The sequence below is a fragment of the Scyliorhinus canicula genome, chromosome 16 (assembly GCF_902713615.1).
Source record: "Scyliorhinus canicula chromosome 16, sScyCan1.1, whole genome shotgun sequence".
Lineage (NCBI taxonomy): Eukaryota > Metazoa > Chordata > Chondrichthyes > Carcharhiniformes > Scyliorhinidae > Scyliorhinus > Scyliorhinus canicula.
In genome coordinates, this window is record NC_052161.1 from 25,253,437 (window position 1) to 25,265,457 (window position 12,021).

Below are 12,021 nucleotides of genomic sequence, written 5' to 3' on the forward strand. Positions count from 1 at the left end.
CTGCTAATCAGTAAGGAATTTGTAAAGTACGTGAAATTGTCTTGCAATGGCTACATAAGGAACTTCAGATCGGGAAAAGCAATGCTTGGTATCTCTATAACTGTCGATTCCCCTTTCTCAACAGACATCATTCAAGCTCCCTTATAAATAGGTCAATTAAGCCCGAAATCAAGAGCCTTCTCTCGGAGTCTATTCCACTTGGGTATGTCATTCAGGGCGGCAGGTTATTTTGTAATCTTGAGAATCTCAGAAACGGGAATAACTAAACATTGACTGAACTTTAGATTGTTCCATGGTGCACAGCTGTCTCCCAGCTATCAGTGAGAGGAAGTTTCATGAATTTGGGCTGGAGTTAAACTCAGAAGCAGGACGACTACAACTGGCATATTACCGACTGGAGCCCCATATGCGAGTTTGGTTGTTCTGAAGTTGCTGATTTATAATAATAATTATAATAATAATTTAAAGACCTCACGTCCATTGTATTTGTGTTTGCTTCACAGTTTGTGGCTGCGACCTGGCCAAAGGTGGATTTTTCATGAAGAACAGTGATTACCTTTGTACCCTGGACTACCAGCAGCTGTACGGAACACGTTGCCAGGGCTGTGGAGAGTTTGTGGAGGGGGAGGTCGTCACGGCGCTGGGGAAGACCTACCACCCCAAATGCTTTGTTTGCTCCATATGCAAGTAAGTACTACACCTGAAAAAAATATGATTGAAAGAAACTGAAAACCTCATAAGAGCTATTCATTTAGAAATGTTCTTGTCACTTAGAACCATGCTCTGCATTCCTAGAGCAATCAGAAACTGATTTCACTGTCCTGTTGTCTTCACTTTGCCCTGTTTCGATTTGATTCAAATATATATCTAAATTTTCCTTTAATCCTAACTGTTCCCAGTGACAAGGCATTCCATGCTCCAACAAAGCCCTGCATGAGAACATTTCTCCCACCTTCTCTCCTCACTCCTGACAATAATGTTAAATTGATGGTCTTCAGTCACTGACTGTCCAAACAGAAGGGATATCCCAATTCATTCGACCAACAGTTCAAAGGATCATAGGAAATAGGAGCAAGAGTCAGCCATTCAGTCTATTCAGACTGCTCTTCATTCAATAAAATCTCAACTTATCTGATGGTAGTCTCCACTCTGCCTTCCTACCTGTCTCCATAACCCTTGATTCCTTTGTAGATGAAGGGCGAGATTCTCCCAAAATGGGGCTTTGTCCCCACGCTGGCGTAAAAAAGTAGGTATTGCACTCCCGATTTTCCGAGAAAAAAAACAACCCGATTCACTTACCTTCAAGGGTCCAGCAAGGACCCGGAGTGCTTCATACAGCTTTGGCTGCGGATATGGACCTCCGCACTTCCGGTTCCGAGTCCACGCATGCGCATGGAGGCGGCCTCCAGCGGCCACACCGAGCGCCATGGCGGACTCGGACCAACACCAACAAACTAGGCCTCCCCGATCGGCTGCGTACTCGAGGATCCTTCTGGTCCGATCGCTGCCCCACCCCCCCCCCCGGTGCTCGATCCCTCCACCCCCCCCCCCCCCCCCCCCCCACCAGGGCGGCCGCGGACTGAGTAAGTAGCTGCCACGCGAGGTTCCCGACTGGCCATACATGGTTAGAACCTCGCCGTCGGCAACTCAGCCTGCTGGGAGCGGAGTATCGCTGGCCAAGCCTCTGGCAATGGCCCCCCAGCCGCGCGGCATAATGCACGGATGCACGGATACTTGGGGCCCGGAGAATCGCCGGAGTGGTGCTGGGCCCGATCCCGTCGTAAACTTTGATTCTCCACCCCCGCACCAATTGCGATTTTGGCGCGGAGCTGCGCAGAATCCAGCCGAAAAATCTGTCTCGCAGCTTTGAATACATTCAGTGATATGGCCTCAGCTGCTGTCAAATGCCCTTTCTATAATGTAATATTCAAAAATGTCAGGCAGAAACTGAGTGGATGGGCCTCAAGATTATCTGTGGGAATTACCTGCTGCCTTCCTGTGACTTTCTGATTTTAGCAGAAGTCAAACTATCGGGGGGGGGGGGGCAAGGGCAGAAAAAGTCCATAAAGAGTCCAGAAGAGATAAAGAGGGTCCCTAACCCTAACCCTAACCCTAACCCTAACCAGTTTCCTTTTTCTAATATTCTCTGTGGGCCTAAGGGAAATGTAGGCCTCCCCTCCCGGGCTTCTGGCTGTGAAGGCCTCCCGAACCTCTTCCCAGCCACTTAGCCGAGTACAGCGGACCGTTCCTGCAATCCCTGATAGTGACCATCCAGCATCCTCCATCCCATTCTCCCAACCACCCCCCCACAGGCTTTGGATGGGATCTTGACAATAGTTAAAATCAGTTGGATTTATCCGGTCAGTGAAGAATATGTAACTTACCCATTAGCACATGTTGAACCAGGCTATATATTTGAAGCTCTGTCACTCATCTGGTTCTGTATGTATATCATCGATAACCGCTGTACACCTGGTATATGAGCTGCTCGCATCTAGGTCTGTCAATACGAATTATACTGATAAAACATGTTTTTTTTTAGTCTAAATTGCAATTCTGAAACTAAGGAATTGATTTATATGCAAAAACAAATTGCAAGATGTTGAATTATATACAGCTGGTATCTAGAATGCTCATTAGGATTATATTGTCAGGCACGAACTGTTCAGCAAGATTCACTGATTTAGTTTTCCAGTCACAGTGGAATTTGCTGTAGTAAACTGCATGGCCAGGATTTTCCAGGTACATACATAGATACATAGAACATACAGTGCAGAAGGAGGCCATTCGGCCCATCGAGTCTGCACCGACCCACTTAAGCCCTCACTTCCACTCTATCCCTATAACCCACTAACCCCTCCTAACCTTTTTGGACATTAAGGGCAATTTAGCATGGCCAATCCACCTAACCTTGCACGTCTTTGGACTGTGGGAAGAAACCGGAGCACCCGGAGGAAGCCCATGCAGGCACGGGGAGAACGTGCAGACTCCGCACAGACAGTGACCCAGCGGGGTATCGAACCTGGGCCCCTGGTGCTGTGAAGCCACAGTGCTAGCCATATGTGCTACCGTGCTGCCCATAGATGGTAAGTTTGCTCTGGCCCGCCACTCAGAAAGTCAAGAGAGAACCTATCCCCACTAATGTCAGCAGCTCTGTGCAGTGTTAATCAGCTGGAAATGCGACAGAGAGCTGCTGAACAATCTGATTGGCTGGAAGCTCTGTACCCCAGCAGTGCCACTGGGAGTGATGACTACTGCTGAGACTACAGGCTCTAGTGAGGGGCGCCGCAGACAAAGGTAAATATGGGGGTCTCAGGGCGGGGACAGGATGGAGGCCTGGGCTGAGGGCTGAGGCGCCATGTTAGAAAGGTTATGAGGAGACACCCGAGAGTGGCCAGGTGGCAAATTTTGGGGAGAGGGAACCGCCTCTCACAGTCTCAAAATTGCAGCCAGGTGGGAAGTGGCCCTTAACGTAAGGGCCCCAAACAGGGAAAGAGAGGGCGGGCTATCATGGGCGCATTGGGGCAAGTCAATTTTGTTTGATAATATTAATCAATATACTTGTGGCATATTGGTTTGTTTCATTTTTTAAATTAAAATCAAGCACCCATATAAATTTTCACAATGCATTTAAAAAACGCTTAGTATCTTTGCAAAAACAATTCTAATTTTTTCATTTGTTGTATAGTATCATTGTCCAACTTAAGAAGAATGACAAATTAACTTTTTGTCCTGACCTCCAGTGCTGATAGTGATAGTTGTCTTTATTCGCGAGATAGCATCTTGCTCTCTTATTGGGGGAAAGAAGAGTCCACAGCTGACTCCGTGATAACAGGGAATTGAGTTCTTCTGCTGCAATATGAGGAAACCAGAACCGAACCTTCCCTTATCATTGTAAATGATGATGCCACCAATGATTTGGCATATCAGATTGTTGTTGGTGGATGCTTGCTGTGTGCACAGATCGGCAGCTGCATTTCCTATATTACAACAGTGACTACAGTTCAACAGATCTTCACTGCCTGCAAAGCAGTTTGGGATGCCCTGAGGATGTGAAAGGTGCCATATAAATGCCAGTCTTCAATTCTCTTGCGTATCACATTTTGACTCCAGTAGCATTTTCATTTAGCTGCACTCTGCTTTTCAGTAATTGACAATAACGCTTTTTCTTCCTGTTTTCCAGGCGCCCTTTCCCAGCGGGGGACCGTGTGACTTTCAATGGAAAAGACTGCCTGTGTGAGCACTGTGCCCAGCCAAAGTCTTCCAGTCCCAAGGAGATTGTTAGTAGCAACAGTGAGTACACATAGAAATTCAGCAAAATTTCCGATAGTAATAGGAAATTCATGACAATGCTTCCAGCTGGTTGCATGTGACATTCACATGACTTTCTGGAAACTTAGGTTCAGGCTGATAGTTTTCACTCTGTGAACTGCACAGAATCCTCATGCTCAGTGGTCCTAAGTACGGACATGAGTTAAAAGATTAGTGTTTGCTAACTAGCTGCGATTTAATAATTGCGTCACTTGACTTTTCAGTACCTTATCCCAGGAAGATTAGTAAATGCTGCTCAGATCAATGGGAGAAAATGGCTGCTTTGCCATTAAATTTATTCGTCATTCAGTAGATTTTGCATGTTCCAGATGCTCGTTACTGGAACTTCTGGAGCGGGATTCTCCGTTTCCACAGCCGGCCAATGGGCTTCACATTATGGCCATGCCACGCCGTCAGGAAATTCGCAGGCATGGGTGCGCTGCCGGTGGGCTGGAGGATCCCACCGACAATGGAGAATTCCGCTACTGATCTTGTATCTAATAATAATCTACGTCACATACTGGCAAATTTCAAATTGTCATTTTTGAAATTCTGTTGAAACAAGTTGTCGCTGTGTAACCACTAAATATAACGTGTCAGGTCTTCACAATACCTAATTTTTTATTCATTCATAGAATGTGGTCATTGCTGTCAATGCCTGCATTTGTTGCCCACCCCCAATTGCCCTGAACTGAACAGTTTGCTGCATCATTTCACAGGGCAATTATGATCGAATCACCACACTGATGGACTCATAAGAAGGTCAGACTGCATAAAAATGAAAGATTTCATTTCTTGAAGGATATTTGTGAGTCAGATTGATTTTTGAAGCCATGCAGTATGGCATGGTCACCTTATTCCAGATTTATTTATTTATTTTAAAAATAAATTTAGAGTACCCAATTCATTTTTGCAATTAAGGGGCAATTTAGCTTGGCCAATCCACCTAGCCTGCACATCTTTTGGGTTGTGGGGGTGAAACCCACGCAAACACAGGGAGAATGTGCAAATTCCACACGGACAGTGACCCAGAGCCGGGATCAAACCTGGGACCTCGGCGCCGTGAGGCAGTAATGCTAACCACTGCGCCACCGTGCTGCCCACCTTATTCCAGATTTATGAGCTGAATTTAAATTCATAGAATATAGAACATTACAGCACAGTACAGGCCCTTCGGCCCTCGATGTTGTGCCGACCTGTGAAACCACTCTAAAGCCCATCTACACTATTCCCTTATCATCCACATGTTTATCCAATGACCATTTAAATGCCCTTAATGTTGGCGAGTCCACTATTGTTGCAGGCAGGGCATTCCATGCCCTTACTACTCTCTGAGTAAAGAACCTACCTCTGATATCTGTCCTATATCTATCTCCCCTCAATTTAAAGCCATGTCCCCTCGTGCTAGCCATCACCATCCAAGGAAACAGGCTCTCACTGTCCACCCTATCTAATCCTCTGATCATCTTGTATGCCTCAATTAAGTCACCTCTTAACCTTCTTCTCTCTAACGAAAACAGCTTTAAGTCCTTCGGCCTTTCCTCATAAGATCTTCCCTCCATACCTGCTGCAGTGGAATTTGTTGAATCATTGGTCCAGGTATCTGGATAATGGGCCCAATGACAAAGCCCCTACACTACTGTACACTAAACCAATCATATTCAAACGTACAGTGTAAAGTTTACATTGATGAGGCCAATATCTGCAAACCAAAATGACTAAATCATTGTTGGGGACAGAAGGCTTGAGGGCAAAGTTCATATCACTGAACATTCTAGTGAACATAATCTCATTTCTTTGCTGCCTTACATCTTTTTTTCAAGATGATTTGCTACTGTTTCTTTATTTCTTTAACATAAGGAACTGCGTAATGTAACAGGAAAAACAAAATACCACAAATGATGGCTCTCTAAAATGGGGCGCCACGGTGATGCAGTGGTTAGCACTGCTGCCTCACGGCGCCGAGGACCCAGGTTCAAACACAGTCCTGCGTCACTGTCCATGTGGAGTTTGCACATTCTCCCCGTGTTTGCGTGGGTCTCACCCCCACAACCCAAAAATGGGCACGCTAAATTGCCTCTCAATTGGGGAACAAAATAATTGGCCACTTTAAATTTTTATTACAAGGGCGGCACGGCGACACAGTAGCTAGCACTGCTGCCTCACAGCTCCAGGGACCCAGGTTAAATTCTGGCCTCGGGTGACTGTCTGTGTGGAGTTTGCACTTTCTCCCCATGTTTGCATGGGTTTCCTCCGGGTGCTCCAGTTTCCTCCCACAGTCCAAAAATGTGCAGGTTAGGTGGATTGGCCATGATAAATTGCCACTTAGTGTCCAAAAGGTTAGGTGGGGTTACGGGGATAGGGTGGAGGCATGGGCTTAAGTAGGGTGCTCTTTCCAAGAGCCGGTGCAGACTCGATGGTCTGAATGACCTACTTCTGCACTATTGATTCTATGAAAACAGAAAATGCTGGAAAGGCTCAACATGTCGGGCAGCAGAGGATTAACGTTCAGGTCAGTGACCTCTCATGTGAACTTCTGATGAAAGATCATCAACCTTAAGCATTCATTCGATTTGTCTCTCCAGAGACACTTCCTGATCTTCTCAATGTACCGAACATGCTCTTCTTTCTTAAATAAGTTTTTGCACAATTATTGGACAAATTTGTTATATGGTGAAAATATATTGAAGTAGTTGTGCATACATTAGGAACCTTGTGGTTTAACAGAGGATGAAAGGACCTCATTAATGTGTTAGGAAAACAAAGATAGTTTTAAGGGAATTGCATTTGTATTGGTAAACAGAAATAAGATATAGTTTTAAGTGGGTTTAATTTAGTGTTTCTGTGCTTGGAATGGTAAAACCTATAGTTAGATTCATGCTGGAAAAAGGTATTTGTATGCGTGGGGATTGGTTAAGCTCCCACTGTGTTTATATTGTGCCGAGAGAGGGCCATGGTGTGAAGAATAAATAAAAGGCGCAATCATGTGGGTGTTGCTGAGCAGCTGGGGCCTTGTCAGGTAGAAAAGCTTTTAAGTTTTAGTTTAGCTAATTTGATTGCAGTTGGAGGTAGCGAGAGGGAAGGCAGCTCTCACGGCTCCGCTAGAAGAAGCTGGTTTAGGAGGCTTGAGAGGAACAGATCTCTCACCCTTGCCAGAAGAAAAGCCATACCATGGAATAATAGTTAAGGAAACAACTGCAGAGATCTAAAGAGCAGCTAGTTAAGGAAATTAAGAGAATTTTTCAAGAAGCTTGAACTTAAAGGTACTAGAACAGAGCACTGTTCAGTAAAGACAGACAGAGCTGAGAAGAGGTCTCAGATGCCAGAAAGATATCTGAAGTGATTTTCAGGCAGGTTTGTGAGATTTTATTGCAGCCTGTGGAACGTGAGTTGAAATCATTAAGGAAATAATTGGCTCGATCTCGGAGTTCGTATAAAAGTAGTTAAGACAAAGGAAACCTAAAAAGAGTTGGTGTAAAATCCTGGCCTGGATGCACTGTTAAAAGTGGAGTAAAAGCTTTGTTTAAAAGTGTAATTTGAAAATCCTGGACTGGAATTTAGAATGCAAACCACCAAGAGAAAGCATACTTATGAGAGCAAATTTTAAAGCATGTTTTTGGAAGTGAAGATTGGGAACTCTCATGTGGCATTCAATTGGGGGGGGTATTCTGAGGAGAAAACCACAGACACTAACTTGGGTTCAGAGTGGAGAGTGTATTTGAGCAGAGTCATCTTGTGTCCTTAAAAGGAACTTTGTGTTAATGAGTCCATTGTAGTTTAATATGTACTTTATAATCCGTGGTAATCCTAAAACCGTGTGTAATTGTTATGCTAAGGGTGGAATAAAAGAGTATTAATACAACTTTTAATGTTTAATAAATGTTTTCCTCTTGTTGTTAAACGAATTAACGGTCCTATGATTCTATTCCTCCATGTTTTTTTCAAAGTAAAGCTGCACACAATATTCCAGGTGTGGCCTCACCAACGCCTGGCATAATTGCACCAAGACATCCCTGCTCCTGTACTCGAATCCTCTCGCAATGAAGGCCAGCATACTATTTGCCTTCTTTACTGCCTGCTAAACCTGCATGCTTATCTTCAGTGACTAGTGTACGAGGGCACCCAGGTCTCGTTGCACATTCCCCAAATCAAATTGGTTAAAATATTTTTCCAGTCTGTATGCACACAGTTTCCGACTGACAATTTTTAATATTACACCAGAAAAGCTTCCAGAGAATTTTGTTCACAAATGGAACATGAGTTTTGACTCAAACTTACATTCCACATCATTCTGTACTGCATGAAGGACAAGCAATTGCACCCCCTAATGGTGGAAACGTGTCATGTATTTTCCACAATACTACATTTACTAGCCATTCCAAAGCATTTCCCAAACACTGAAGTACTTTGGAACTGCAGTAACTGTTACAACGTAGAGAATTATGGACATCAATTTACATCAGGTTCGTATATGGAAATTATCATGTCAATGTTTTCGTGCTATCCAGTGGCTGGAATTCTCTGGCCGTTGCAATTCACAGTTCCCGCTGGAAGTGCATCCCTGCCTGCGGGTTTCCCGGCAGCATGGGGTGAATTCAGTGGGAAATCTCATTGACAAGCAGCGGGAGTAATGAATGCCACTGCCAAGGAATGCCGTGCCTCTGAGAAACACGGAGCTTAGGGTGCCTGAGAATCCAGCCCAGTATCTGTGTCTCCTACTTAGAAAAAAGCTTGTCTAAAACAATTGCAATTGTAGATCTGTGGCCTAAATCTTGTGTGTTCACTCATAGATAGATCACACTCACACTTTATGACTCTGTCTGTCCCACTGTCTCTTTCTCTCTCTCTCTCTGTCTATCTCTCTCTCTGTCTGTCTCTCTGTCATATCTCGCTCTCTCTGTCTGTCTCTCGCTGTCTTGCTCTCAGACACTCTCTCTGCCGCTCTCTCTCGACCACATTGCACCTGAACGGCAGCGTGCCGTGGCTCAATGTGGCTGAAAGAAGCCAGGAGACCCCACTCCTGGGATCTACCCGGCTCACAACACCCAGTGAGATCTAACGCGATCCCATGAGACGTTTTGATGTGAATCCTGCCCACTGTGGGCGGGATCACCATCTGGCATATCTACATATTAGAGCGAGACAGCTAGTCTCACTTTAATATGCAGATTCCCGAGGCACCCGCGACATTGGGATCTATCCTCTTCTCCTCAGAGACCTCGGGCGAACACTGTTCAGTACTGGTCTCCACAAACGGGGACCAGATGGTAGGGTGCTTGTGGGGGGTCTCCCAGGGGATCAGGGGTCCTCAGGTGCTTTCCCTCTGGGCAGGATGGCACCGCCGGGTCTACCTGGGACCCTGGCAGTGGCACAGCCAGGGTGCCAGGCTGGCACTGCCAAACTATTATTTTTCAACGATCAGGCTGGGGTGTCCTGCACGGGTGTTGAGGGGGGCCTGGCTACCCCTCGTAGTGAGTTGGGGCTTTGGGGGGGTTGGAGATTGAGTGGAGGCTTTAGAGATTTGGACACCATTTTAAAATGGCATCGCGATCTTCTGCTGCACCGAGAAGTTCCAGCGAGCGGAGGCCCTCAGTGTAGAAAAGTGGACTATGTGCGGCCTTCGGCATGCGTTCCCCGCTGAGGCCCAGTATCTAACCAGGGGTGCGTTAAACAGTGGGGTGGTTCTCAGCGCTGCGAACACCAGGAAACATGGGGCTAAATGTGCTCGCGATGGGACTTAGTCCCCATTTAGGTAAATTGTGCCCTCTGTCTTTCTGTCTACCTCTCTCTGTCTGCCTCTCTGCCTGCCTCTCTGCCTGCCTCTCTGCCTGCCTCTTGCTCTAGCTCTCCAGAGCTCTCACTTTCTATCTCGCTGTCTCTCTCTTCCTTGCTCTCTCTCTGCAACATTGAATGTGCTGCTTTCAATCACCAGTGTTAATGACTGTGAGACACACTGGTGCGTGGCATTTGGAGCATCCGTCCAGGAAGCATCTCCAGTAAAACAACAGCAATATCAATTTCAGAGAAATATATTAGTATCACATTGGTGTCACTTAAGAGCCTGTGAATTTCATGTCAATAATGGAAAAACATTGCAAATAGGGGGAACTGTTTTTCTTACCTTCCAAGTTGTTTCGCGTGTTCGGAAACAGAATTTAGATTGTGTTAGTTAGTCTTGGTGAGAGCTAGCACAGAATACTCTTCACAACAACAATAGCATGAATGCATAGTTAAAAAAACAGACTCTTGTCATTGCCCTGACCTCTATTAGAAAGCAGATACTGGGGGAGGATAGGATTGGGCTCAGGGTGTAATGCTCTCCGTTGTTTAATATCCTATTGACACTGTATCTAATGTTACATATGACAAACAGGTTATTTAGGGGAGTTGGCAGGGGGGTATCCCATGCCCACAGAGCTGTACCCCAGTGAGAGTTTCTGCCTTCAGAAAAGAGAGGAGAAAAGATATATATATTTTTTAAATATGGGGAGCGTTGTTTAACAAACATCCAACGATATTACCATTGAAGAGTGTTCCATTTTGCACATGCTTCCTGTCATTGTAGTTAATTCATGTTAACGTAAAGTGCCATCGGTTTGGATTTTACATTTCCTGCCAGAGGGTTTGAAAGTGAGGGAGACTTGTAAAATCCAGCACCTGGCCCTTCTGCACGGTGGCATAGTGGCTAGCATAGTGGCACAGCCAGAGGCCCGGGTTCAATTACGGCTATGGGTGACTGTGTGGAGTTTGCACCTTCTCCCAGTAACTGCGTGGGTTTCCTCCGGGTGCTTTGGTTCCTCCCAGAGTCCAAAGATGTGCAAAGATTGGCCAGGGTAAATAGCCCATTAGTGTCCAACGATGTGCAAATTAGGAGGGGTTACGGGGATAGGGCGGGGTGGGGGGCGGGGGAGGCCTTGGTAAGGACGGTACAGACCCGATGGGCTGAATGGCTTCCGTCTGCATTGTAGGGATTCTATGATTCTATTCTGCCTCCCTTTCCACCCCCAACCAGAACAATAGGAATGTCAGGTGTCCAGCCCACCCTTCAGTGACCAATGTGGGAATGTTTAGCTACACGGGCTGGTGTTGGGTAAGGTTTGAACTCGGTATATCTCCTTTAAAGATCCCCTGTGCACATCGGAAGCGCTCCTGTCCTCAACTTCGCACCTCCTCTTTTACCCTTTCCCCAACCTCTCAAAACTGGTGCGTCACCCTCGTTGCTGGGGGCTGTCAACCTGACTGGTGAAATGGGTCAAGTTAACTAAATATTCATCAGAAAATATATCACACATTGTACTTTGCATGATAGAGGAAGGCTTGTGAAACCTTCCCCCAACATGCCATGTGATTCAAATCAGCAATGGAAGACACTCTTATCTTTAAGTGTGTTGATATGTGGTGTATAAGGATTTTGGTGCTGCACTTAGACTGATTTGTTCAGGCACACTAAATATTAAATAAAAAGGTTGGCTGGACAGCAGTTGTGTAAAATGCTTCCACACATTAGAATTTGTGACCTGAAGATTTTGAAAGATTCACAGGTTGTTTTTCAAGATACCGGTTGTTGTGTGACATTATCATCATTAGCACAAACTTTGCACTGAGGAGAATTGAATAACCAGCCCTGTATTGAGCCCCACTTACTCACAGTCCTGAAGGCGGAAGTGCTGGACTGAATTTTAGGCACCCACTGACCCCCCCTCTCCCTCA

General features: G+C 45.7%; 1 protein-coding gene across 7 annotated transcripts in view; it reads left to right on the plus strand.

Moving 5' to 3' along the window:
- Nucleotides 1–12,021, plus strand: part of ablim1b (actin binding LIM protein 1b) — a 408,263-nt gene that overhangs the window by 231,277 nt on the left and 164,965 nt on the right. For all 7 annotated transcript variants that reach the window (XM_038773460.1, XM_038773458.1, XM_038773461.1 and 4 more), the window contains exons 3-4: nucleotides 504–687; nucleotides 4,184–4,293. In XM_038773460.1, the coding sequence (XP_038629388.1) occupies nucleotides 504–687; nucleotides 4,184–4,293 (294 nt within the window). The remainder of the gene's footprint in view (nucleotides 1–503; nucleotides 688–4,183; nucleotides 4,294–12,021) is intronic.